We start from the raw sequence: 27,356 nt of genomic DNA on the forward strand, positions 1-27,356 counted from the left end.
GCTCATGGAATTATATCCCATCAAAACCACACAGTTTTTTGTGTAGCTTCGATGTAAGCTTCCATGATGTATTTGAGGCTTTGATGTAAGCTTCCATGTAACTAAATCTGTTTATAAAATCAGTAAGAAGTCTCACAACACCAGGTTAAAGTCCAACAGGTTTATTTGGTAGTAAATACCATAAGCTTTCGGAGCACTGCTCCTTCAAATCAGTGGCATGCTTTTGTTTTGTTTAAACTCTGTTGGTGTTTCCTGTATTTACTTTTGAACGCTTCATTTAAACATGCAAGATGTTTGAATCTGAATACTTTATAATTGATCGGTTTCCAAGTTTTAACACTTCAAAGTTTTCTCAGTAAGACGAGCTTTTATTAGTGACCCTGTTTTTACATCTATATCGGTTGGATCTTTGCGAACTGACAAGTAAAAAGGTACCATCTCAGTTGAGCAATGAGTGCTGTTGTCTTGAAATGCAGTAATTACATTTTCTGTTCAGATATACTAAGCTCAAGGCTAGTGAGGAACCAGAGTATCTTTCATCCTAGTTTTGCTTTCTTTACCTGACTGCTTCACACAATGGATACTTGAGCGCATTTACAAGAGGATCAATTATGTTGAAAAGATTAGGTGATGCCACCAGCTAGCTTTATAAAGAAGTAATCCAGTTGGATGTGGTTTAAAGCCAAACTGCTGAATTTAGAAGGTATTAATCTCATTAAGGGGATCTGATGTCATCCAATTATGTCAGCCTCCGGTGAATGCACCATAAATTGCCCATCAGCTTTGGTGTTGCAGCAAGGTGCTTATCCAGTATTGAAATCGGTGAATCTCGTATATTGGTGGGGAATTGGGCCTGTGGTCTGAATGGATTACACTGGGGGTGTTAAAGTGGAACCCTGAAGTGCTGGCAGTTGAAAGCAGAACTATAAATCCCAGACACCTGTGTAACTGATCTTCTGCAGTGCAGTTAAGGTACACAGTAGGATGCAGCAAGCTGAAGTGTTGTCAGGAAATAAATAATTCCAAAATTAAGCAAAAATGTTCTGAACCTTTGGTTTTCCCTTTTGAGGCTAATGCAGGAAATACTTTTAATGGCTGATGGATTTGTAAATTATCCCAAGCATTGGGTTGCAAGGTTATTAGTCTTCACAACATTTAAATCCAGGAAATCAAATTAGTCATTGGAAGAGTCGGTGTTCTAAGCCCTGGCCAAAGTGAACTTCAGGGATTTCCAGTTTGCTTGGTACAATATAGTTATATCTAAAGTTATTGGTGCATGAGATTAGTCCTGAAGTGGTTGTGCATTTGTAAAGATGGTTTCATTCTTGTGGTGTTTCCTATTAATGCCAGTCGCAGCTATCAGTGCCAGCAATTGACCATTTGCATGCTGTCCAGATCAAAAGATTAATAAATGAGTAATTACTTGCAGTTTTGTTATAAAATCTGTAATTGCTTAACATTAATAATAAGATGGAATTTTTATGTGCTCCTGTAATCACTGCATTTGACATTTGGTTTCTCAATATGCCAGATCATATTTCACCCAGTGTCATCTGTGAAATGCAAATAGTTCAGAGAACGTGCAACTGCAGCCTGCTTAATCAGCCTATGTTTAAAACTGCAGGGGTGGAATGGATTACAGGAGTATTAATCTTCTTCAAATCAACTTTACTAAAAATATAATTTGGTTTCTGATGGCATAATAGACATACACAATCCCCAGTGTGTGTTTTTTATGCTAAATTTTGTTTTATTTGTTCATGGGATTTGAATGTTGTTGGCAAAAGCTGCATTTATCATCCATCCCTAATTCCTCTTGAGAAAGGTGGTGGTGAGCTATCTTGAATTGCTGCAGCTCATGCAGTTAAGATACTTCAATAGAAACATAGAAAAACTACAGCACAAACAGGCCCTTTGGCCCACAAGTTGTGCCGAACACATCCCTACCTTCTAGACTACCTATAACCCTCCATCCTATTAAGCTCCATGTACTCATCCAGGAGTCTCTTAAAAGACCCTATTGAGTTCGCCTCCACCACCACTGACGGCAGCCGATTCCACTCGCCCACCACCCTCTGTGTGAAACACTTACCCCTAACATCTCCCCTATACCTACCCCCCAGCACCTTAAACCTGTGTCCTCTCGTAGCAGACATTTCCACCCTGGGAAAAAGCCTCTTGAGAGTTCATCCGATCTATGCCTCTCAACATCTTATATACCTCTATTAGGTCTCCTCTCATCCTACGTCTCTCCAAGGAGAAAAGACCGAGCTCCCTCAGCCTATCCTCATAAGGCATGCCACTCAATCCATGCAACATCCTTGTAAATCTCCTCTGCACCCTTTCAATCTTTTCCACATCCTTCCTATAGTGAGGCGACCAGAACTGAGCACAGTAATCCAAGTGGGGTCTGACGAGGGTCTTGTATAGCTGCATCATTATCCCCGGACTCCTAAACTCAATCCCTCGATTGATAAAGGCCAGCACACCATATACCTTCTTAACCACCTCCTCCACCTGCTGGGCCGATTTTAGAGTCCTATGGACCCGGACCCCAAAGTCCTTCTGATCCTCTACAGTCCTAAGAGTCTTTCCCTTTATATTGTACTCCTTCATCCCATTTGTCCTACCAAAATGGACCACGACACATTTATCTGGGTTGAAGTCCATCTGCCACTTCTCCGCCCAGTCTTGCATCCTATCTATGTCCCTCTGTAACTTCTGACATCCCTCCAGACTATCCACAACCCCACCAACCTTTGTGTCGTCAGCAAACTTACCAACCCATCCCTCCGCTTCCTCATCCAGATCATTTATGAAAATGACAACAGCAAGGGTCCCAGAACAGATCCCTGGGGCACACCACTGGTGACCGACCTCCATTTAGAAAAAGACCCATCTATACCCACTCTCTGCCTCCTTTGGGCAAGCCAGTTCTGGATCCACCGGGCAGCAGCCCCTTGGATCCCAATGGGAAGTTTTGGGAGGGTATTCCAGATTTTTGACCCAGCAAAAGTGAAGAAAATGGAAGGAAAAGTCTACCAGGGTTCTTGCTGCTGATTGCAATCAATCATTTCACCTACTGTAAATCATGGTGAGGATTGGACTGGACTATGCCATACTGTGATATCCTCACAGTTGAATAACTTGGTGACGGTCACACTTCAGGTATGTATGAGGGTGCCTAGCACTCGAGTATCTGTATGCTGACATGAATTGATGCTTTCAGAAGAAGATAACACTATGGAAGGATGAGTTACTGGGGACCAACGTAGGGTTAAATGTTGGGTGTCAGTCTTGGTTCAATGGAAGCCCTCTTCTGAATCAGAAGGTCACGGGTTCATGCTCAACACTGGAGAATATAATCTAAACTGACACTCCAGCTTATGGATGAGATCTTGCATCAAGACACGCTCACCCTGACTGGACAAGAAAGATCCCATAGTGTTATTTGCACAAGGCCAAGGAAATTCTCATGACCTCTCTTGCCCACTGTCGCTGAAACAGTGGCCATTTATTGCTCATGTTTGTGGAACTGTGCTGTATATTTGACGACTACATTTCTTTTAGATACTTTACTGGCTGCAAAGTAGTAAGATAAATGTTTGTTCTTTTCAGTGGTATCATGCATTCTGTATCCATTGCTGAATAAAAACTTTAGGTAGAAATGAGTGAAAATTGATAATTGTTACAAGCCTGTTCTTCAATGCATTTCATTACAACTTGAACACTTTTTCTCTCCCCACCAGGAGAAAGTTTCTCCTCTTGTAAAACATACATACATTCTCAACACCGGTGCCCACAAGGCTGTGTTCTCAGCCCCCTACGATACTCCTTGTACACCTATGACTGTGCGGCCAAATTCCCTCCCAATTCGACTTTCAAGTTTGCTGACGGCACCACCGTAGTGGGTCGGATCTCAAACAATGACGAGATAGAGTACAGGAATGCGATAAAGAATCTGGTGAACTGATGTGGCAACAATAATCTCTCCCTCAATGTCAACAAAACGAAGTAGATTGCCATCGACTTCAGGAAGTGTAAAGGAGAACATGCCCCTGTCTACATCAATGGGGACGAAGTAGAAAGTGTCGAGAGCTTCAAATTTTTAGATGTCCAGATCACCAACAACCTGTCCTGGTCCCCTCTCCCCTGCCGACACTATAGTTAAGAAAGCCCACCAATGCCTCTACTTTCTCAGAAGAGTAAGGAAATTTGGCATGTCAGCTACGACTGTCACCAACTTTTATGGATGCACCATAGAAAGCATTCTTTCTGGTTGTATCAAAGCTTGGTATGGCTCCTGCTCTGCCCAAGACCACAAGGAACTACAAAAGGTCGTGAATGTAGCCCAATCCATCACACAAACCAGCCTCCCATCCATTGACTTTGTCTACACTTCCCAATGCCTCGGCAAAGCAGCCAGCATAATTAAGGATCCCACGCACCCTGGACATTCTCTCTTCCACCTTCTTCCTTCGGGAAAAAGGTACAAAAGTCTGAGGTTAAGTACCAACCCACTCAAGAACGGCTTCTTCCCTGCTGCTGTCAAACTTTTGAATGGATTTACGTTGCACTAAGTTGATCTTTCTCCACACCCTAGCTATGACGGAAAAGTGTAAGTTGATTCACTTTGGAAGGAGTAACAGGAATATAGAGTACTGGGCTAATGGTAAGATACTTGGTAGTGTGGATGAACAGAGGGATCTGGGTGTCCACGTGCATAGATCCCTAAAAGTTGGCACCCAGGTTGATAGGGTTGTTAAGAAGGCGTACGGTGTGTTAGCTTTTATTGGTAGAGGGATTGAGTTTCGGAGCCAGGAGGTCATGCTGCAACTGTACAAAACTCTGGTGCAGCCGCATTTGGAGTATTGCGTACAGTTCTGGTCGCCGTATTATAGGAAAGATGTGGAAGTGTTGGAAAGGGTGCAGAGGAGATTTACCAGGATGTTGCCTGGTATGGTGGGAAAATCGTATGAGGAAAGGCTGAGGGGCTTGAGGTTGTTTTCGTTAGAGAGAAGAAGGTTAAGAGGTGACTTAATAGAGGCATACAAGATGATCGGAGGATTAGATAGGGTGGATAGTGAGAGCCTTTTTCCTTGGATGGTGTTGGCTAGCACGAGGGGACATAGCTTTAAATTGAGGGGTGAGAGATATAGGACAGATGTTAGAGGTAGGTTCTTTACTCAGAGAGTAGTAAGGGTGTGGAATGCCCTGCCTGCAGCAATGGTGGACTCGTCAACGTTGAGAGCGTTCAAGTGGTTATTGGATAAACATATGGATGGTATTGGAATAGTGTAGATTAGAGGGGCTTTAGATTGGTACCACTGGTCGGCGCAACATCGAGGACCGAAGGGCCTGTACTGCGCTGTAATGTTCTATGTTCTATGACTGTAACACTACATTCTGCACTCATTTCCTTCTCTATGAACGGTATGTTTTGTCTGTATAGCACGCAAGCAACCATACTTTTCACGATGTTAAAACCTGTGACAATAATAAATCAAAATCAAAACAAAGAAAATACAAGCAGGAGAAGGCCATTCGGGCCTTCAAGCCTCTCCACCATTCATTGTGATCATGACTGATGACTGATCATTAAATTACCCTGATCCTGCCTTCACCACCGCCCCTATCCCATGATCCCTTTGGACCCAAGAGCTATATCTAATTCTTTCTTGAAATCACATGTCATTTTGGCATCAGCTGCTTTCTGTGATAGTGAATTCCACAGATTTACCACTCTCTGGGTGAAGAAATTTCTCCTCACCTCAGTCCTAAATGGTTTGCTCCTAATCCTCAAACTATGAGCCCTAGTTCTGGACTCCCCCACCATCGGAAACATTCTTTCTGAATCCACCCTATCTAATTCTGTTAGACTTTTGTAAGTTTTATGAGATCCCTGCTCACTCTTCTGAACTCTAACGAATATAATCCAAACCAACTTGTCTCTCCTCATATGACATTCCTGCCATCCCAGGAATCAGCCAAATAAGCCTTTGCTGCAATTCTTCTTTAGCAAGAATATATATCCTCAGATAAGGACATTCAAAACTGCACACAATACTCTAGGTGTGGCCTCACCAATGCCCTATACAGTTGCAGTAAAACACCCCTATTCCAATAGAATTCACCCGCTATGAACACCAACATACTATTTGTCGTCTTAACTGCCTGCTGTACCTGTGTGTTTTCAGCAACTGATGCACGAGGGCACCAAGGTCTCTCTGAATATCCACCTCTCTCCATTTACCCCTTTCAAATAATATGCCTTTCTATTTTCGCTACCGAAGGGGATAACCTCACAGTAATAACGGCACAATTGGGTACTTGAGTTGGTGGTGCATGCAGAGTAGAAAGTATTGTTTTGGGAAATATTTCCAATAATAGAGCAGGAGGGAATAATTATTTGGAATAATACATATTGTGAGTAATTGATCTCCAACTTGGATGAAAGGCTTCTAAAAGTAAGTTGCTAGTTTTGATGTTACCTCAGTTTGGGTGATTATCTCAAATCCTGAATCAAATAAATATAGGTTCATATTAAAATAAATTCTAGAAGGGACTTCAATCAAACTGTCGCACAATAACACACAGGATACAAATAATAACGAGGGATGAGGGAAATGTTTTTTCTCTCTCCTTCCGTATTCTCTAGGTTTCTCTCCATCACTTCTGAGGTGTCGACGCTTTCTGAGGAGCAGTTCCATTTGTGCTTATAAGCCTCTGGTCCCTCATCTAAAGGCCATTTTGTTTGCTTCCATCTAAAATGAATGTCAGTGCAATATTTAACCATGGAAGATAGCACAAATGAATCTAATTTTATACTCAGCCTAATACCTGCACATAACCATTTTCTAGCAAGAATTAATGACTAGTAATTGGGAGCAGGAACATTTTATGGTAATTTTCATCACTAGCTCAGAGGGCCAGAGGCTAATTATAGCAACTGGGGCTCTGGTTGACATGAGGTAACACACGATTGACTGGAACTTACTCGAGCCAGCACCTTTATCCACTATGCCACTGAGGAATTGTAATTGGCTCTCTGAACTGAACGACTTGTGCGAAAAAATTCTGCACATTTCTACTCCTATATTCATGCCTTTACATAAAAGACACAAACTTAATATGAAATGCCAAGGTGCAAGACATTGTATTGGACATCACCAGGATTGTGTCAGTGAGTATATATGTTATCTTGGGGGTAGAGAATAATAGTTGCCTAGTGTAAAATCCAGAAGATGGTATAAGAACAAAAAACTTAAGAAGTCACCATATAATAACTTGATAAGGTGTTGACAAATTTATTGAATATTATGGAAATAGCTCTCATTTTTAATGAAGAAAGTTCCCGTTACAACTTCCTTGGCTGAAAAGGAACTTACTTTCCCAGTCGTAAAGGGGGAGGGGAGGGAAGAGAGAGGAGAGCTTTTTGAAGTGATCCATGCAGGCCACTGGCCTGATACTTTGGCTAGCTGAAGAAGATGGAAGAAAACAGAAACCACCACTTCTGAACTTCATCCAATTCAGGAACAGTAAACCATTGAGGAGATGCCACCATCAGCCATGGAGATCAGCATCCCCTTGCTTCCCAAGTCTGTTTGCCCAGTCCATAAACCATTCTCATGTGTTGGGTGTCTTTTCTGTCTATTTAGTTACGTATCAAACATAAAAAACTTAGTGACAGATTGTGAGAGTTGCTGAGCAGAGACTGATAGCCAAGTTCCGCACACATGAGGATGGCCTCAACTGGGATCTTGGGTTCATGTCACACTATCTGTAACCCCCATGACTTGCCTGGGCTTGCAAAATCTCACTGACTGTCCTGTCTGGAGACAATACACATCTCTTTAACTTGTGCTTAACCCTCTCTCCACTCACATTGTCTGTACCGTTAAGACTTGATTACCTGTAAAGACTCGCATTCCAACCATTATTTTGTAAATTGAGTTTGTGTCTTTAAATGCCCTGTTTGTGAACAGAACTCCCACTTACCTTATGAAGGAGCAGCAAGCGCTCCGAAAGCTAGTGGCTTTTGCGACCAAATAAACCTGTTGGACTTTAACCTGGTGTTGTGAGACTTCCTACTTTAAGTACAGCACAGAAACAGGCCTTTCAGCCCTCCAAGCCAATCATGATGCCCTATCTAAGCGAAAAAAAACCTTCTGACCAAACTCGGTCTGTATCCCTCTATTCCTTCCCTATTCATGTACCCATCCAGATGCCTCTTAATTGTGACTAATGTGCTGCTTCCAACACCTCTGGCAATGCATTCCAGGCACTCACCACTGTATGAAAAGCTTTCCCCCCTCATCTTGAACCTGTGCCCCCGTGTAATTGACACTTCCACCCTGGGAAAAAGCCTCTGACTATCCACCCTGTCTCTGCCCCTCATAATTTTGTGGACCTCTATCAGGTCTCCCTTCAGCCTCAGTCTTTCCAGTGAAAACAATCCTAGTTTATTCAACCTCTCCTATAATCAACTCCCTTGAGATCAGGCAACAACCTGGTGAACCTTCTTTGCGCTCTCTCCAAAGCTTCCACATCCTTCTGGTAATGTGGTGACTAAAACTGTACACCATACTCCAAATGTGGCCTAACCAAGGTTTTATATAGCTGCAACATGATTTCCAACTCTTGTACTGGCTGATGAAGGCAAGCATGCCATATGCCTTCTTAATCACCTTGGCCACCTCTGTTGCCACTTTTAGGGAACTGTGAGCCTGCACACCCAGATCCCCTCTGTATGTTAGTGTTCCTAAAGGTTCTGCAATTTACAGTATAATTCACACCTAAATTTAATCCTCCAAAATGCATCACCTTGCGTTTGCCCAGAGTAAACTCCATCTGCTATTTTTGAGCCCAAGCCTCCAACCTATCTATATCCTGTTGTATCCTCTGACAATCCCCGGCATTATCAGCAACTCCACCAATCTCTGTATCATCGGCAAACCTATTAATCAGACCACCCACATTTTGCTCCAAATCATTTATAAATACAACAAACAACAGAAGTCCCAGCACTGATCCCCGTGGAACACTCACTAGCTACAGGTCTCCATTCTGAAAAACATCCTTCCACTGCTACTGTCTTCTATGACCAAGCCAGTTCTTTATCCATCTAGCCAGCCCACCCTGAATCCCCATGTCATTTTAGTTTTTGTACCAGTCTGTCCAACCCTGGATGTTATCCAGGTTTTGCTGTATATGAATCGTGAATGGTGCTGAACATTGTGCAATTGCGAACGTCCCGATTTCTGACCTTATGATGAATGGAAGGTCATTCATGAAGCAGCTGATGGTGGTTAGGCCTAGGACGCTGCCCTGAGGAACTCCTGCAGTAATGTTCTGGAGCTGAAATGATTGACTACCAAGAAACACAACCATCTTCCTTTGTGCTAGGTCTGACTCCAGTCAGTGGAGAGTTTGGTGTCAAGGGCAGTCACTATACCTATACCCCCAGGTCCCTTTGTTCTTGCACCTTTAGAATTGTACCCTTTATTTTGTATTGTCTCCCTTTGTTCTCCCTGCCAAAATATATCATTTCACACTTCCCTGCATTAAATTTGTTCATGTTACTCGTCTGTCCATTCCTGCCTGTCGTCTTGAAGTCTTATCACTATCCTCATAGTTCACAGTACTTCAGTGTTTTTCATCTGCTGATGTTGAGTTGTGCTGTGTACACCCAATCTATGTTCATTAGTATACATTGAGAAGAACCATGGTCTTCATACCGATCTCTAGAGAGCTCCAGTCTGAAAAAACAAGCATTCACTGCTATTCTGTTTCCTGTCACTTAAACCAGGCAGCATTGCATGAGTGTGACATCAAGGACTGCAAGCAAAACTGGAGTCAATGGGAATCTTAGGGGAATACTCTATGCTGGTTGGAGTCATTTCCAATGCAACAAAACCTGGACAATATCCAAGCTTGGGCTAACCAGTTGCAAGTAATATTCAAGCCCCACAAGTGCCAGGCAATGACCTGCTCCAACAAGAAAGAATCTTTAACCATCGTTCTTGAAATTCAACGGCATCACCATGGCTGAATGCCCCACTGTCATGGGGTTACCATTGATCAGAGACTGGACTGACCATATAAATATTGTGGCTACAAGAGCGGATCAAGAGGTCTGGAATCCTGTGGCGAGTAACTCGCTTACTGACTCCCCAAAGCCTATCCGCCATCTCGGAGGCACAAGTCAGGATTGTGATGGAGTACTCTCCATTTGCTTGGGTGAGTGCAGCTCCAACACTCAAGAAACTTGGCACCATCTAGGACAAGGTCTCCTGCTTGATTGGCACCCCATCCACAAACACTTATCCTCCACCACAGACGCACAGTGGCAGTCATGTGTAGCATCTGCAAGATGCACTGCCGGAACTCAGTAAGACTCCTCAGGCATGACCTTCCAAACGCATGGCTGCTACTGTCTAGAAGTGGAGATGCCGGCGTTGGACTGGGGTAAACACAGTAAGAAGTTTAACAACACCAGGTTAAAGTCCAACAGGTTTATTTGGTAGCAAAAGCCACACAAGCTTTCGAAGCTTCGAAAGCTTGTGTGGCTTTTGCTACCAAATAAACCTGTTGGACTTTAACCTGGTGTTGTTAAACTTCTTACACTGTCTAGAAGAACAGGGGCAGCAGATGCCTGGGACCACCACCACTTACAAGTCCCCTTCCAAGCCACTCACCATTTCAACTTGGAAATATGTTGCCATTCATTCACTGTTACTGGGTCAAGATCATGGGATTCCCTCCGTAATAGCACCATAGGTTCATCGATACCACATGGACTGCAGCAGTTCAAGAAGGCAGTTCACCACCACCTTTGCAATGGAAATTAGGGATGGGCAATAAATGCTGGCCTGGCCAGCAATGTCCACATCCCATGAACAAATGTAAAGGAGAGTCACTTTTCATAATGGTACATAATTTGTATTTTTGTGACTTTTAGCTATTATTGTACAAATAGGCTGGCCGTGACAAATTGCATGAAAATGCAATTTAATGCACCAGAATTGATTTTTTAAAAAAGCAATAATCATTCAATCAGAATATTAGCCATTTAATGGCACCCTGCTAACATATTAATAATTCCACCATTTCAAACTAGATAACAAAATGGTAAATTTGCAGTCACTTAAAGCACTGGTCGGCAAGTTTAAATGGTTAGACATTAATTAATTTTGTCTTTCTTACAGTGATCTTGAAGATGACTTGCTTAGTGATGACTGGGGATTGAGCAAAAAGGTAAGATGAAAATAAAATTTTCTGGTATTCTTTTGAGATGGCCTATTCGAGTCCGTATTTCTTTCCATCTTGTAACCTTTTCTTTGCGTAATGGGTCATGGAAGTAGCAAAAGATTTAGTGTTTGTCCTATTTTAAAATTGGATTGATGTACAGAACTTACTGTATTTTAAATACACAGAATGAAGCATAACATAAATTAGTAAAATTTGACTTTAAAATGAGCGGTACATAATGCACGAGTTAAATGTATTAAGTAAACTGTTTCTGCTACAAATTATGCTACACTTTGCATCTTAATAGAGTAATAAGATATCCTTCGTTCATCAGCTAGTTGCTGGCTGCATCATCTAAATGAGTAATTGCACTGATCCAACTGAACAGAGAACAAATTGCTCTTGAATTTGCTGCAGATTTGAAGAGGTGATTTACTCTGTCTGCACGTGCAATTTTATGTCCTGGTTTTGAAAGAAGTATGAAGTGTTTGGCACAATAGTGTTTTGAGGACTTTTTGGGAATGGAATGCATTTTGAATTAAAGGCGATGCTTACACTGGCTTGAGATTTGCAATTTGAGGGAGAAAGTCCAGCTTCGTGACAAATGTTCTGCTGCAATATACAGTCAGATTGCTAGTTTACTAGCAGACTGGTAGAATTGCTAATTTTATCTTGATTTTGGTATTGGTATTGCAGTTCTAAAATTGTTGTCCGGTTGCATCTGTAATTGTATCAATGACCAACAGAATGCCTTCTTTTGCCTGTTAATCAGAAAATAAAAGCAAAACAAAGCACGTAGATTTTAAATTGAAGTCCAGGAGTATGAGGCAGATACTTGAGAATGCAGCAAGAATCAGTGCTATTCTGTGCAATACAAAAATACACCAAATGCTAATCTTCAGTTTATACTTGAGGTGTCTTTTGTACCCGTCTTCTAAGTTGCAATTTAATGTGTAAAAACATGAATCTGTTGCTCAGAAACAGTTTTAAAATGGCTGCAATCTAGCAGGTTAAAACTTAAAATTGTGCAATTGCAAATAAACACTTTTTGGATAATGAATTTTTGATGAGGTAATTTAGAAAAGTTTTCGGTTAAGATGTTCTTGCTTTCTCATTTAACTGCATTTAATGCTTTGTAAAAATTTTCCCACATTAGAATCAGTCTGACCAATCTGATGAAGAGCTTGATGATAACCTTTTGCAAAGTGATGAAGAAGCAAGTGAAAGGTACAGTAGATTTGGTCCTGTATTTTGTGCTGTGTGGAATTTCAAAAATGTACACTTGGAAATAAAATGATTATTTGTGATCCAGAACATTAGATAAAAGATCATAACTATGATTCAGACTGCACATCATTGTACATTGGAAATGCAATTTGTTAAAATTTTAAGTAAATTAAATTCTGTTGAGCAACAGAGTCTGTTCGTCTGTGCCTTTCCCCTCTAGGTTCAGCCATCCATTCAAATGCTGGATACTTAGTACATCCGACTGAAAGGGGTTTTAAACCAATAACTTATGGAAAACGTCCTGGCAACTAAATGGCATAGAGGTTAATACTTTTACGTAGAAGTGTCCGTTTTAATCGTGGCCATCTTTACTGACCTCGAAGGAGAAAGAAATGATCAGGAGCTGATAAGCATTTCAGCGACACCAAAGATCATTATTGCTTCACCATTTTAAGCTGCAGTTTCTGTATTTTTTCATCACTACCGTTTACCAATGATGAATGTTTGCCATTAATATTATCCCAACCTTTCTCTTTTGGGGCTTTGTTTTGCCCATCTTCAACTATCAGCTAAATGTCAAACATACAGTAAAATTCACTTGCTGTTAATAATTCTCTGTCTGTTATAATTTTGTTCAATTGGGGCTTATTAGATAGTCACTGTGCATGCAGAAGAGCCACTTTTGTGTTGTACAAATGTTACCAACTGAAAATGTATGGGTCTTGCGCAATTGGTGTCAATGCCAAAGGTAAGCATGCCGTATTTTGTTAAGCAAGGTCGGGGAAGAACTATTTCTGAGTTTTCTGCACCAGTGCCAGAAAATCTGCTGGGTTTTATCGATGATGCTGTTAGGTGCGCCGGCGATTTGGTGTGAGGAAATGTGTGGTCATCTGCGTTGGATCTGAGAAAGACAAAGTAATGAAGACGACAAACTGAATGTTGGCCTTTTTAACTTAAGGCTGTATGAGTAAATAAAACAAGATAAGGTCAGGGATGAAGGAGTCACCGACCTTTTTCAGTTCCATCAAAGGACAAGATAAGGGTATAAATGTTGAGACAAAGAGTTCTAGGAGGTCAGCAAGTTATGACATGATTAATGACATTGCTTATGATTCTATTACTAATCGAATTCCTGAATATGCTCTCGCCATGCAAACTGATAATGATTATGTATAAATACTGAACTGATTCTTTGTGTAATTGCGGGCTTGTGGAAGAATCAGCAGTTGTACCAACTGCTCTCTGACCTCAAATTTCAGCCATATACTGCATGCAGTCTTTTCGTAAATAAAGGCTTGTTATTTAGTCGAAACGAATTTTGTTGAGTCTTTCTATCACCGTCAAGAAACAGGAAAGTTTCCACTTCAACATTTGATGCTGCGAGCAAGGTTGGAGAATGAATAAAGCCCTGAGGGAGCCTAGTCCAGGTGTACTGGTTGCCCTTAAATGTAAAGGCAAATAAATACTGTGATTCAGGGGCGAGGGGTATCGCAAAAAAGGCATGCTGTAAATCCACAAGGGTAAAAACAGTCGCTCCAGGTGGGATATTACTAAGGATTGTAGCCAGGTTCGGGACAATAGGATGTAAGGGTTCCAGGATCTGATTGATATGGCAAAGGTCTTGGACCAAACGCCATTCGGACAGTCTTCCTATCTTTGGAACTGGAAGAATCGGGGTGTTACAGGGCGATTGGCATGGCACCAAAATACCCTGTTGAAGGAAAGATTGGATCATGATCGAGACTCCTTCAGCTTCGGGGCGTAAAGGGTACTGTGAAATGGAGGGCAAGGACGTACCAGACTTGACTTTAATAACGATGGGAGGTACATCGGTAAGACCAACATGTTTGGAAGCTGCCCATAAATCCGCGGGGACTTCCGAAATCGGAGACTGGGCGGCTCGATGGTGGTCCAATATACCAGTTAAACAAAACGGTTGTGGAAATATTCTAAAGTGCCTTCAGGGAAGGTTTGTCACCCGGTAAAGAAAGGATCAGCCTTTCCTCACAGGGCGGCTACCAAAAATCCCAAGGATTTGGCACTGTAGCCCTCATTGACAGTAAGAGTCACATGAGGTGACACGAGTCCCGACTGATGCCAGAGTACCTGGGGTACGTCAACAAGAAAGGCAGAACCTTCCTTCCCCTTAGCCAGGCCAACAAAGGTAATGGTTAGTGGAGTTCCAAGGGCGTCCCGGTAAATAGTCTCCAACTCAGTCGAGCATCCCGTGTGATCGTAACAAAGAGTTACATGTGGATTAGGTATATTTAAGGGAGGGGAAAAGTGGGAGGGATCAAAATCAACCGACCACCACTGTGGAGTAGTAAAAAGTGGGAAATTTCGAAGCTGGGCGTGCGGGATAACTGATATTGTTATGCTGTTATCAAGGCAAACAATTTCCACCTGCAAGAGACACAGCAAATCCTGCCCAGGTGACCGTGAAAGGGATGCAACATCCTCGGCCCTCAAATTGGACAGAGAGTGGCTCCGTAAGTGGATAAACAGCACCCGCACCCATGAAGCCAGTAAGTTCCACATGCTTACCAGAGAGGGGAAATTTATGCATCTGAATTAATGTCAAGTCTAACGTAGAATTAGTCGCCCCAGTGTCAATCAGGAAGGGGATAGCTACGCCTTCAATGTAAATCGTAGCCGTGGGCTCGTCAGAGTGGTCCCCTGAGAGGACCAGAAAGGTAGAGCGGGCCAGTCAGTTGGGGCAAGAGGCAGTGAAGGGCATCTGTCAACTGGGATGAGATCTACCGTGTCAGCGGGGAGCCGGACAGTCCCCAGCATAGTGTCCTGTTCGTTGGCAGTTAAAACAAGTGACATTATTTCTGGCTACAGGCTGAGGTGGAGGAGCGCAGTCAAAATCCTCTGCGCAGGGCGCAGGGGCTATCAGCATGCGAGCGGCAACCATATCCCGTAGGGTCAGCGCAATCTGGGCGATAGTGATGTGGACCCGGCTCAGACCCTTGAACTGCCGAATATTTAGGAGGTTTCCTTTGAGAGGGCTGTTGGACAAACTCGGCCTTAATTCTAGGCGTAGTGTCCTTATGACCGGCCTCACGGTCGCAGCCATTGCTCCAGTATTAGGAAACAGCACGTTTCATTTGAGATTTAGAACTGTCAGACCAGTTCATGTTGTTAGTTTTAATACTGGATGCTATGTGGTCAGGCAATACCTGCATTAGTAGCGCATTAAATTGGGGGGACTGTCTCTCATCGTTAAAAGTATCAACCCCGGAGTAATGTGTGCAAATGCCACAGAAGCGGTCAAAAAATTCTGTATCGTCTTCCTTAGGAGCGGGTCTACAGTCAAGGAGTTTGGAGATGTCTACGGGCTTACGGAGAGCCCGTTTCAGCGCTGGAAATATTAAAGTGCGCTGATCCTCCTCCGTCTGGTGTGCGGCGCTAAATGCCGCCCACGTGGCCCCGGAAGCTCCTAATTCCTTTTTCCATCTCTCCCCTAACTCCGGGGGAAGTGAGGAATAAATCAGTGCATACTGATCCCGTGCAGTAGCACCGTACATGGTAGCAGTTCGTCTCAAATATCCAGTGATCGAACCCGGAGACTACGTATTGGTGAAGAACTGGGATAGAAAGAAGCTAGGACAACGCTGGAGCGGACCTTTTCAAGTACTACTGACCACACCGACTTCCATCAAGCTTGAAGGACGTTCAAGTTGGATTCACCTGTCAGACTGTAAGAAGATTGTCTCCAACCCAGATATGAACACAGGATGAAGATCTTCATTATATTTTTTGGACTTTCTGGACTATTTGGCCTTAATGGCCACTTGGTAGTGAAAAAGCGACCTACCCGGGGACTGCATGCCAATACCTATTTATATGTGTCATATATCTATGCTGAAAAATTGAATGTAAGCAAGTGTTGGGTTTGTACCCACATCCCTGTGCATTCGAGGGAAGGAATACCTCTCCAATCCCTCCCATTCCAGATAGCAGAGACAGTTGAATGGATTCTACGTCAAAACCGAACAGGGTGGTGGGGGGGGGAATATGAGAGACTGGAAATCGGCTGGCTATGAAATGACTAGGTTTTCGGCTTGGTACCAGTCTGTTTATTATCACGCCTTGCTTCCACCCTCCCTTACCGTCCCCTCGAGTGATGTGCGAGGTTCCCTATGTTTTAGTAAATCAGGGAAAGGAAAGCTGATGGGGCAAAGTATATGTAACCTTACAGCTGAGTGGCAAGGACCAGTAGCAAACCTATCCACCAAGGGTATGTTTATTCTTGATTGGTCCAGGGCATGGAATATAATCTCTAATAGCTAATGGGCACGTACTTCACCAACACCCTGGATGACATTGGCTGATAATTTTACGGCCAATAATGGAACATATTTTATATGTGGCACTAAAGCATACTCATGGCTTCCCAACAATTGGATAGGATCCTGTTATCTGGGATATGTCGTACCCTACATGCACCACCTAACCTCCCTTCAGCACCACCCCATGCGAGCCAAAAGGAAATTAATGGAACCGAACAGTTCTTTTATGATGGCCTTTCCACTATATGGAAGGGGCAGGGCAGCCAACGAACTGATTCTTATGGCCTCAGCACTGGAACAACTGGCAAACATAACGGCGGCAAATGCCAGGGCAACTGGACAGGCACTGGCCGATGTCTCGGCTGAGCTGGTGGCTGTCCGGACCGTGGCATTACAAAATTGACTGGCTTTGGATTATCTGTTAGCCTCGCAGGGAGGAACGTGCGCCGTTGTAGGTCAGGAATGCTGTACTTATATCCCAGATGCCTCTGAAAATATTACCAACCTGGCCGACCATATTCAAATTCAAAAGATTGGCTGTGACTTTCATGATTATGACCCACCGGGTTGGTTAGGATTGCATCTTTAAGGCCTTCATGTTACTATTACTACTACTGGGGATAGGATTACTTGGTTGCTTGTGTAAATGCATTTTTAATCGGGTCATAGATATACCTATTTAATTAGTTGTCATGATATGATAAAAGGAGGGAGTGTGAAGTTGTACAAACTAAGGAATAGCATGATGGGAAAATTGGTCAGCTATTTGGAACAATATAAGCAAGGTTGACTCCGCATAACTTAAGGCTGTATGAGTAAATAAAACAAGATAAGGTCAGGGATGAAGGAGTCACCGACCTTTTTCTGTTCCATCAAAGGACAAGATAAGGGTATGAATGTTGAGACAAAGAGTTCTAGGAGGTCAGCAAGTTATGACATGATTAATGACATTGCTTATGATTCTATTACTAATCGAATTCCTGAATATGCTCTCGCCATGCAAACTGATAATGATTATGTATAAATACTGAACTGATTCTTTGTGTAATTGCGGACTTGTGGAAGAATCAGCAGTTGTACCAACTGCTCTGACCTCAAGTTTCAGCCATATACTGCTTGCAGTCTTTTCGTAAATAAAGGCTTGTTATTTAGTCGAAACAAATTTTGTTGAGTCTTTCTACCACAGTCAAGAAACAGGAAAGTTTCCACTTCAACACTTTAACCCCAAGAGCTATATCTAATTTTTTCTTGAAATCTCACAATATTTTGGCCTCAACTACTTCCTGTGGTGGTGAATTCCACCGATTCACTGCTCTCTGGGTGAAGAAATTTCTCCTCACCTCAGTCCTAAAAGGTTCCTGGACTCAGTGATGGTTTACTGGACTAATACCAGGAATGGACGGGTTGTCTTGAGGAAAGATTGGTTTGTATCCACTCGAGTTTGGAAGAATAAACAGATGACTTGATCAAAGCCTTTACGATTCTGAGGGGTATTGACTGGATGTGGAGAGGATGTTTTCTCTTATCGGAGAATCTAGGACGAGGGCTCACTGTTGAAAAATAAGTGGTCATCCATTTAAGATAGTGGGCAACAAGGTGGCACAGTGGTTAGCACTGCTACTTCACAGCGCCAGGGACCCGGGTTCAATTCCCGGCTTGGGTCACTGTGCAGAGTCTGCACGTTTTACCCTTGTCTGCGTGGGTTTGCTCCGGGTGCTCCAGTTTCCTCCCACAGTCTGAAAGATGTGCTGGTTAGGTGCGTTGACCATGCTAAATTCTCCCTCCATGTACTCAAACAGGCGCCAGAGTGTGGCGGCTAGAGAATTTTTACAATAACTCCATTGCAGTGTTAATATAAGTCTACTTGTGACTAATGGATGAAAACTTTAAACTTTTACGGTAAAGAGAACTTATTTCTGAGGGTCGTGAGTCTCAAACTCTCTTAAAAGGCAATGGAAGCAAAATCCGTGAATATTTTTAGGGCAGAGCTAGATAGATCTTTGATTAACAAGAGGGTGAAAGGTTATCGGGGGTAAGTAGCTATGTGGGGTTGAGTTTACAATCAGATCAGCCATGATTTTATTGAATGGCAGAGCAGGATTGAGGGGCTGAGTGGCCTACCCCTACAAGTCCTACTGACGCAACGTTGGCTCTATTGTCTCTGAGCAGATGCTGTTAGACCTGCTGCATTTCTCCAGCATTTTCTGTCTTTGTTTCCGGAAAGACTTACCTTGGCTGGCGTGTCTGCAATGATTGATGTTTGCGGTCTTGCGGTAGTGCCAAAGCCTTCTAGGACTGAGATTTGTAGGAGTCTCAGCAATTGGATGGTCGGGACATCAGCATCTTGATCCCCTTGAGAACCCTCACCCAACCCTTGCCACTTACTTAGTCATAAAAATGAACATTCTAATTTCTCACTGCCAGGGAACATAATTTGGTGGAGGAACTTGATTCCGGTTAGGTGACCCTTTAACAAGAATGCATGCAAGCTAAAGCGCTTCCACTCATTGTTCCACTTGATCCACCTTTAAGGTCTTGAGAACAGAATTCCTACAGTTCATCTTGCCAGAAGATTCCACCAATAATGACACTCTGGTGAGCTGTGCTTTATGTACAGCAAAATGGAGTGGCACGGTGACACAGTAATTAGCACTGTTGCTTCATATCATCTGGGACCTGGATTCAATTCCAGCCTTGGGTTACTGTCTGCGTGGAGTCTGCACATTCTCCCTGTGTCTGCATGGGTTTCTTCCAGATGTTCTGGCTTTCTTCCACATTCCAAAGATGTGTGGGTTAGATTGCTTGGCCTTCGTGTCAGGGGGACGAGCATGGTTAAAAGTATATGGGATTAAGGGGTTAGGGCCTGGGTGGGAATGTTGCCAGTGCAGGCTTGATGGACCGAGTGGCCACCTTCTACAATGTCGGGATTCTATAAAATACCATTAAATTTCTGCATGGATATCTTTGATCTCGCATTCTTGAGGTAAAACAGTTAACTCTGATTTGGTATTCTGTACTTTTTATATGTATTAGTTTTATTATTGTAATGTGAAAATGTCTAAAATTCATGCTGTCCACAGCTTCAGGGCACATAAAGAAACCTTTTAATTAATCTTCAAGGCAGTTTTTTGCTGATAGGTGAGAATAACAACACAAATTAGCCATGTAACTTTTCTGCTGGCCAGATGGTTTTTAAATTAGGTTACAAATTAATTAGGTTCTAAAGAATTTGTACCTGCTGCAGATTTACTGCCACTGGAGTGATGGGGACACCTGCACCACCTACCTTAAAATGAAATTGTGATTTCAACAACATAAGTACCTTAAAATTTGCTTGATGAACTGTTACCTAAAAGCTTCAACAGTAATATTTTACAAATCCATCATGCTGACATGCATTAATGGCATGCCTTCAGATTGATTATAATAATACTTTACTAAATCACGGTTGCCTAATTTGTAGCGATTTGAAGAGAACAGAAGGCTAAGCTACTGAAAAGCTAACATTTGTTTTGGTTCATCATCCTCCCAGTACTGTAGGGTGAGATCCGTGGTGAGAATTTGGCATGTTTGATTGCAGTATAATGTTGGTCTGCCTCTTTAATTTTTCACGTTGTGCTATATCAAGACACCCCTTGGGATGTTGTGAAATTCTTTATTCCATGTTAGTAGTGAGGCATTCTTGATGTCCTTCTGCTCAACTATCTCTGTGTGGCAGCTTAAAAAAAAAGACTAATAGATATATTCTTCGTTTTATTGTTTGTTTTGACACCTCCCTACCTTTTGTGAAACTGTTAAAACAGGTGCTGGTAACCAGCTAATGCTATGGCCTTGATTTTAGTTCTGTTTCTGCTACCCTGACAGAGGAGAAGTGGAGGAGCTGAGGTGGGGCTTAAAATATCATTCACGTAATCCAACGCCTTTCCCAGATGCTGTAATCGTGAAGGTGGTGATTCAGGCACGGGTCTGGAAAAACCCTGCCCCTCCCACCAAGCCTCACAAGGAAAGCGTTGATCTCCCTAGCTCCCCCCCCCCCCCCCCCAATATTGATCACACATTTTCTCTCTCACAATAGGGCACCCATCTCTGTGGATATATCTTCAGTGTTGAATTAGAAATATAATTTGGTGAATCTGTGTTTAAATTCATGTCTCCCTCTCTGAGGATTTTAATCTGTTAATCCCAATAGGATTCATTTTCCGTTTCAGTTGTTAAATGCAGTGTTTTCTGGTAGTCCTTATTTATCAAGCTCACTTTGAATCCCTCTCTAGGTCATTTCTAAGTTTTGATCAAGAAATTGCTTTTTTTTTTGGGTTCAGTTTTGAAAGAATTGGAATTGAAATATTGAGTGGATTGGTCCTGCCAGCAGTGGGAAGTTTGGTGGGCAGCGAACTTAATTTGTCATGAGGCTAAAAATCAGTTTCCTGACCTCAATGAGTCGGAGTTCTGTTACCGGGACGTTAAAGGTGGGTTGAGCTTCCTGGTGAGTGATGAATAGGAGGATTAGGCCGATGAATGCCTGGCAGTGTCAGAAATTGATAAATTCTTGATTTCTCGAGGAATTAAGGGCTATGGGGAGAGAGCGGGTAAATGGAGTTGAAATCAACCATGATTGAATGGTGGAGTGGACTCGATGGGCCGAATGGCCTTACTTCCGCTCCTATGTCTTATGGTCTTATGGTCTTATGGCTTGAGAGCTGATGCAGGGGGCAGGGATTTAGATTTTTGGATCATTGGGATCTTTTCTGGGGAAGGGCTGATCTGTTCAAGAGGGTTACATTTGAACTGGAGGGGGACTCACATCCTGGCGGGGAGATTTGCTAGATCCACTTGGGAGGGTTTAAACTAGTTTGGCAGGGGGGTGGGATCCAAAGCAGTAGGGAGATAGAAGAGAAGTTTGAGGACAGCACGGAAGTTAAAGAGAGCGCATTAATTAGTAAAGGCAGTGTCAGTAATCCTAGTACCAGACAGATCAGACAGAAGCAAGACAGAGAGCAAGGGAAGTCCAGATTAAACTGCATTTATTTCAATGCAAGAGGCCTGACGGGCAAGGCAGATGAACTGAGGGCATTGATCGGTATGTGGGCCTGGGATATTATAGAAATTACTGAAACATGGCTGGGGGAGGGACAGGACTGGCAGCTTAATGTTCCAGGGTACAGATGCTATAGGAAAGATATAACAGGAGGTAAGAGAGGAAGGGGAGTTGCCTTTTTGATTAGGGAAAGCATTGTGGCCGTACTGAGAGGGGATATATCCGAGGGTTCGGCCACTGAGTCTATATGGGTAGAACTGAGAAATAAGAAGGGGGAAAATCACTTTGATAGGGTTGTACTATAGGCCCCCAAATAGTCAGTGGGAAATTGAGGAGCAAATATGTAAGGAGATTACAGATAGCTCCAAGAAAAATAGGGTGGTAATAGTCGGAGATCTTAATTTTCCCAACATTGACTGGGACAGCCATGGTATTAGAGGGTTGGATGGCGAAAAATTTGTTGAGTGTATTCAGGAGGAATATCTCATTCAGTACATGGATGGCCCGACAAGAGAGGGGGCAAAACTTGACCTCCTCTTGGGAAATAAGGAAGGGCAGGTGACAGAAATGTTAGTGAGGGATCACTTTGGGACCAGTGACCATAATTCTATTCGTTTTAAGATAGCTATGGAGAATGATAGGTCTGTCCCAAAAGTTAATGTTCTAAATTGGGTTATCAGGCAGGAACTTTCACAAGTTAATTGGGCGAGTCTGTGGGAAGGAAAAGGGACGTCTGGTAAGTGGCCTGCTTTCAAAAGTGTGTTAACCAGGGTTCAGGGTAAACACATTTCTCTTGGAGTGTAGGGCAAGACTGGCAGAAGTCAGGATCCTGGATGACTCGGGATATTGAGGCCCTGGTCAAGAAGAAGAAAGAGGCACATGACGTGCAGAGGCAGCTGGGATCAAGTGAAGATTTTCAAGAAGGGGAATAGGGATAGCCCAGGTAATTACCGACCGGTGAGTCTAACCTCAGTGGTTGGTAAACTGATGGAGAAGATCCTGAGGGACAGGATATATGAGCATTTAGAGAGGTTTAGTATGCTCAAGAATACTCAGCATAGCTTTGTCAAGGGCAGATCGTGCCTTACGAGCCTGGTGGAGTTCTTTGAAAATGTGACTAAACACATTGACGAAGGGAAGGCGGTAGATGTGGTTTATATGGATTTTAGCAAGGCGTTCGATAAGGTCCCCCATGCAAGGCTTCTAGAAAAAGTGAGAGGGCATGGGATCCAAGGGGCTGCTGCCCGGTGGATCCAGAACTGGCTTGCCCAAAGGAGGCAGAGAGTGGGTATAGATGGGTCTTTTTCTAAATGGAGGTCGGTCACCAGTGGTGTGCCCCAGGGATCTGTTCTGGGACCCTTGCTGTTTGTCATTTTCATAAATGACCTGGATGAGGAAGTGGAGGGATGGGTTGGTAAGTTTGCTGACGACACGAAGGTTGGTGGGGTTGTGGATAGTCTGGAGGGATGTCAGAAGTTACAGAGGGACGTAGATAGGATGCAAGACTGGGCGGAGAAGTGGCAGATGGACTTCAACCCAGATAAATGCGTCGTGGTCCATTTTGGTAGGACAAATGAGATGGAGTACAATATAAAGGGAAAGACTCTTAGCACGGTAGAGGATCAGAAGGACCTTGGGGTCCAGGTCCATAGGATGCTGAAATCGGCCCCGCAGGTGGAGGAGGTGGTTAAGAAGGCGTATGGTGTGCTGGCCTTTATCAATCGAGGGATTGAGTTTAGGAGTCCGGGGATAATGATGCAGCTATACAAGACCCTCGTCAGACCCCCACTTGGAGTACTGTGCTCAGTTCTGGTCGCCTCACTATAGGAAGGATGTGGAAAAGATTGAAAGGGTGCAGAGGAGATTTACAAGGATGTTGCCTGGATTGAGTGGCATGCCTTATGAGGATAGGCTGAGGGAGCTCGGTCTTTTCTCCTTGGAGAGACGTAGGATGAGAGGAGACCTAATAGAGGTATATAAGATGTTGAGAGGCATAGATCGGGTGGACTCTCAGAGGCTTTTTCCCAGGGTGGAAATGTCTGCTACGAGAGGACACCGGTTTAAGGTGCTGGGGGGTATGTACAGGGGAGATGTTAGGGGTAAGTTTTTCACAGAGGGTGGTGGGCGAGTGGAATCGGCTGCTGTCAGTGGTGGTGGAGGCGAACTCAATAGGGTCTTTTAAGAGACTCCTGGATGAGTACATGGAGCTTAATAGGATGGAGGGTTATAGGTAGGTCTAGAAGGTAGGGATGTGTTCGGCACAACTTGTGGGCCGAAGGGACTGTTTGTGCTGTAGTTTTTCTATGTTTTTTTCTGTGTTTCTAAGTGAATCTCTTGAAGAGTATAGGGGGTGTAGGAGTAGAGTTAAGAGAGAAATCAGGAGGGCAAAAAGGGGACACAAAATTGTTTTGGCAGATAAGGCAAAGGAGAATCCAAAGAGCTTCTACAAGTACATAAAGGGCAAAAGAGTAACTGGGGAGAGAGTAGGGCCTCTTAAGGATCAACAGGGTCATCTATGTGCGGATCCACAAGAGATGGGTGAGATCCTAATTGAATATTTCTCATCAGTATTTACTGTTGAGAAAAGCATGGATGTTGGGGAACTTGGGGAATTAAATATTGATGTCTTGAGGAGAGTACATATTACAGAGAAGGAGATGCTGGAAGTCTTAAAGTGCATCAAGGTAGATGAATCTGCAGGACCTGATGTGGTATATCCCAGGACGTTGTGGGAGGCGAGGGAAGAAATTGCGGGTCCCCTAGCCGAGATATTTGAATCATCGATAGTCACGGGTGAGGTACTTGAAGATTGGAGAGTGGCAGATGTTGTGCCTTTGTTTAAAAAGGGCTGCAGGGAAAAGCCTGGGAACTACAGGCCAGTTAGCCTCACATCTGTGGTGGGTAAATTGTTGGAAGGTATTTTGAGAGACAGGATCTACAGGCATTTAGAGATGCAAGGACTGATCAGGGACAGTCAGCACGGCTTTGAGTGGAAAATCATGTCTCTCAAATATGATTGAGTTTTTTGAAGGGATAAGCAAGAAGGTAGGTGAGAGCAGTGCAGTTGATGTTGTCTACATGGACTTTAGCAAGGCCTTTGTCAAGGTACCGCATGGTCGGTTGTTGCATAAAGTTAAATCTCACGGGATCCAGGGTGAGGTATCTAAATGGATACAAAATTGGCTTCTTGACAGAAGCCAGAGGGTGGTTGTAGAGAGTTGTTTTTCAAACTGGAGGCCTGTGACCAGCGGTGTGCCTCAGGGATCAGTGCTGGGCCCACTGTTATTTGTCATTTATATTAATGATTTGGATGAGAATATAGGGGGCATGGTTAGTAAGTTTGCAGATGACACCAAGATTGGTGGCATGGTGGACAGTGAGGAAGGTTATCTCCAATTGCAACGGGATCTTCATCAATTGGGCCAGTGGGCTGACGAATGGCAGATGGAGTTTAATTTAGACAAATGCGAGGTGATGCATTTTGGTAGATTGAACCAGGGCAGGACTTACTCAGTTAATGGTAGGGTGTTGGGGAGAGTTAGAGAACAAAGAGATCTTAGGAGTACATGTTCATAGCTCCTTGAAAGTGGAGTCACAGGTGGACAGAGTGGTGAAGAAGGCATTCGACATGCTTGGTTTCATCGGTCAGAACATCGAATACAGGAGTTGGGACGTCTTGTTGAAGTTGTACAAGACATTGGTACGGTCACACTTGGAATACTGTGTGCAATTCTGGTCACCCTATTATAGAAAGGATATTACTAAACTAGAAAGAGTGCAGAAAAGATTTACTAGGATGCTACCGGGACTTGATGGATTGAGTTATAAGGAGAGGCTGAATAGACTGGGACTTTTTTCTCTGGAGCGTAGGAGGCTGAGGGCTGACCTTATAAAGGTCTATCAAATAATGAGGGGCATAGACAACGTAGATAGTCAATATCTTTTCCCAAAGGTAGGGGAGTCTAAAACTAGAGAGGATAGGTTTAAGATGAGAGGGGAGAGATATAAAAGTGTCCAGAGGGGCAATCTTTTCACACAGAGGGTGGTGAGTGTCTGGAACAAGCTGCCAGAGGTAATAGTAGAGGCGGGTACAATTTTCTTTTAAAAAGCATTTAGACAGTTACATGGGTACGATGGGTATAGAGGGATATGAGCCAAATGTGGGCAATTGGGATTAGCTTGGGGGTTTCAAAAAGGGGCGGCATGGACAAGTTGGGCCGAAGGGCCTGTTTCCATGCTGTAAACCTCTATGACTATGTTGAGAAGCCTTTTTGCAAATATTAGCATGCCATACATGCTCTTAAAAGTCAACCTTGCTGGAATTAAGTTCCCCACCAGCAAGGCATTAGAACTTTCGATGACCGCCATAAATGGCATGCACCTGGAGAGGTGGACCTCTTCCATGATTAACAATGCATTGCTGCAACATTGTCCTTTTTGGGGAGCGTCTATGAATGCAAGTGTATGCTTGAGGTGAAAGTTTCATGGAGGTCCAGTGAGAGGAGGTAGCGATAGCGAGAAAGGTGGAGTGGTGGCCAAGCAAAGGTGCCCTTTAAAAATGGTGCCCAGAGTTTCAACCCCATGAGGTAACGGCAGAGAGGACGACTTCCTGCCTACCCCCACATGAGATTCATCATGTTCTACACACAAAAGTAAGTAATGGGTTAACCAGCACAAAATCGTGTGGACAAACATCACTACCCCAGTGGAAATCACTCTGACTTGTACTTCAGATTGTGACTGCCAAAAGCTATAGATCACACTTTTGACAGGAAAATAAACGCAAGATAGAATCATAGAATCCCTACAGTTTAGAAAGAGGCCATTTGGCTCACTGAGCCTGCACCAACAAGAAACCCACTCAGGCCATATCCCCGTAACCCCATGTTTTTACCCTGCTAATCTCCCTGACACTAAGGGGCAATTGAGCATGGTCAATCAACTTAACCTGCGTACCTTTGGAGTGTGGGTGGAAACCGGAGCACCCGGAGGAAATTCACACACACGGGAAGAACATGCAAACTCCACACAAATAGTGACCCGAGATACACAATTAGCATGAAGGATCTCCACTTGAATCTACTATTTCTTACTAAATTCTGGAAAAATAAGTATTTGATGTTTTACTTTATCCGCCAATGCATGAAGAGTTATGCAGAATGTTGTGTACATCCGTAACTTGGGCTGTTTTGAAAGTCATATTTGTCATTGCCTGAAAGGTGTTTTTTTCACTAAATTTTCACTTATCAGTCACAATTTTGACAGATTTGTTTCGACAGGTTCAATGAAGGAAACCACTAGGCAGCTCCTAGGTACACTATGCAAGTTCTGAGGTGTGTGGATGATCCTCAGTAAGGAATTGCTTGCGTTGGAGGATTGTGGTTTTTAAAAAAATCATTGCATGCTTCCCAAGACTATTTCCTTGCCATGGCTTGATCATTGCATATATATTATTACATAGGTTTGGGGTTGTTTTCCTGTCTCCAAGTGTCAAGGAAATACTGTACATCTCAAGGAATATTCCTCTGTATGGATAAATCACAAGGCAA

At 43.3% G+C, this 27,356-nt stretch overlaps 1 protein-coding gene across 5 annotated transcripts in view; it reads left to right on the forward strand.

Annotated features, from left to right (window-relative positions):
* The window catches only part of rbm33a (RNA binding motif protein 33a), a 173,088-nt gene that overhangs the window by 23,599 nt on the left and 122,133 nt on the right, over positions 1-27,356 (forward strand). For all 5 annotated transcript variants that reach the window (XM_078232269.1, XM_078232286.1, XM_078232260.1 and 2 more), the window contains exons 3-4: positions 11,208-11,256; positions 12,407-12,477. In XM_078232269.1, the coding sequence (XP_078088395.1) occupies positions 11,208-11,256; positions 12,407-12,477 (120 nt within the window). The remainder of the gene's footprint in view (positions 1-11,207; positions 11,257-12,406; positions 12,478-27,356) is intronic.

Source organism: Mustelus asterias, chromosome 2 (genome assembly GCF_964213995.1).
Source record: "Mustelus asterias chromosome 2, sMusAst1.hap1.1, whole genome shotgun sequence".
Taxonomy (NCBI): Eukaryota; Metazoa; Chordata; class Chondrichthyes; order Carcharhiniformes; family Triakidae; genus Mustelus; species Mustelus asterias.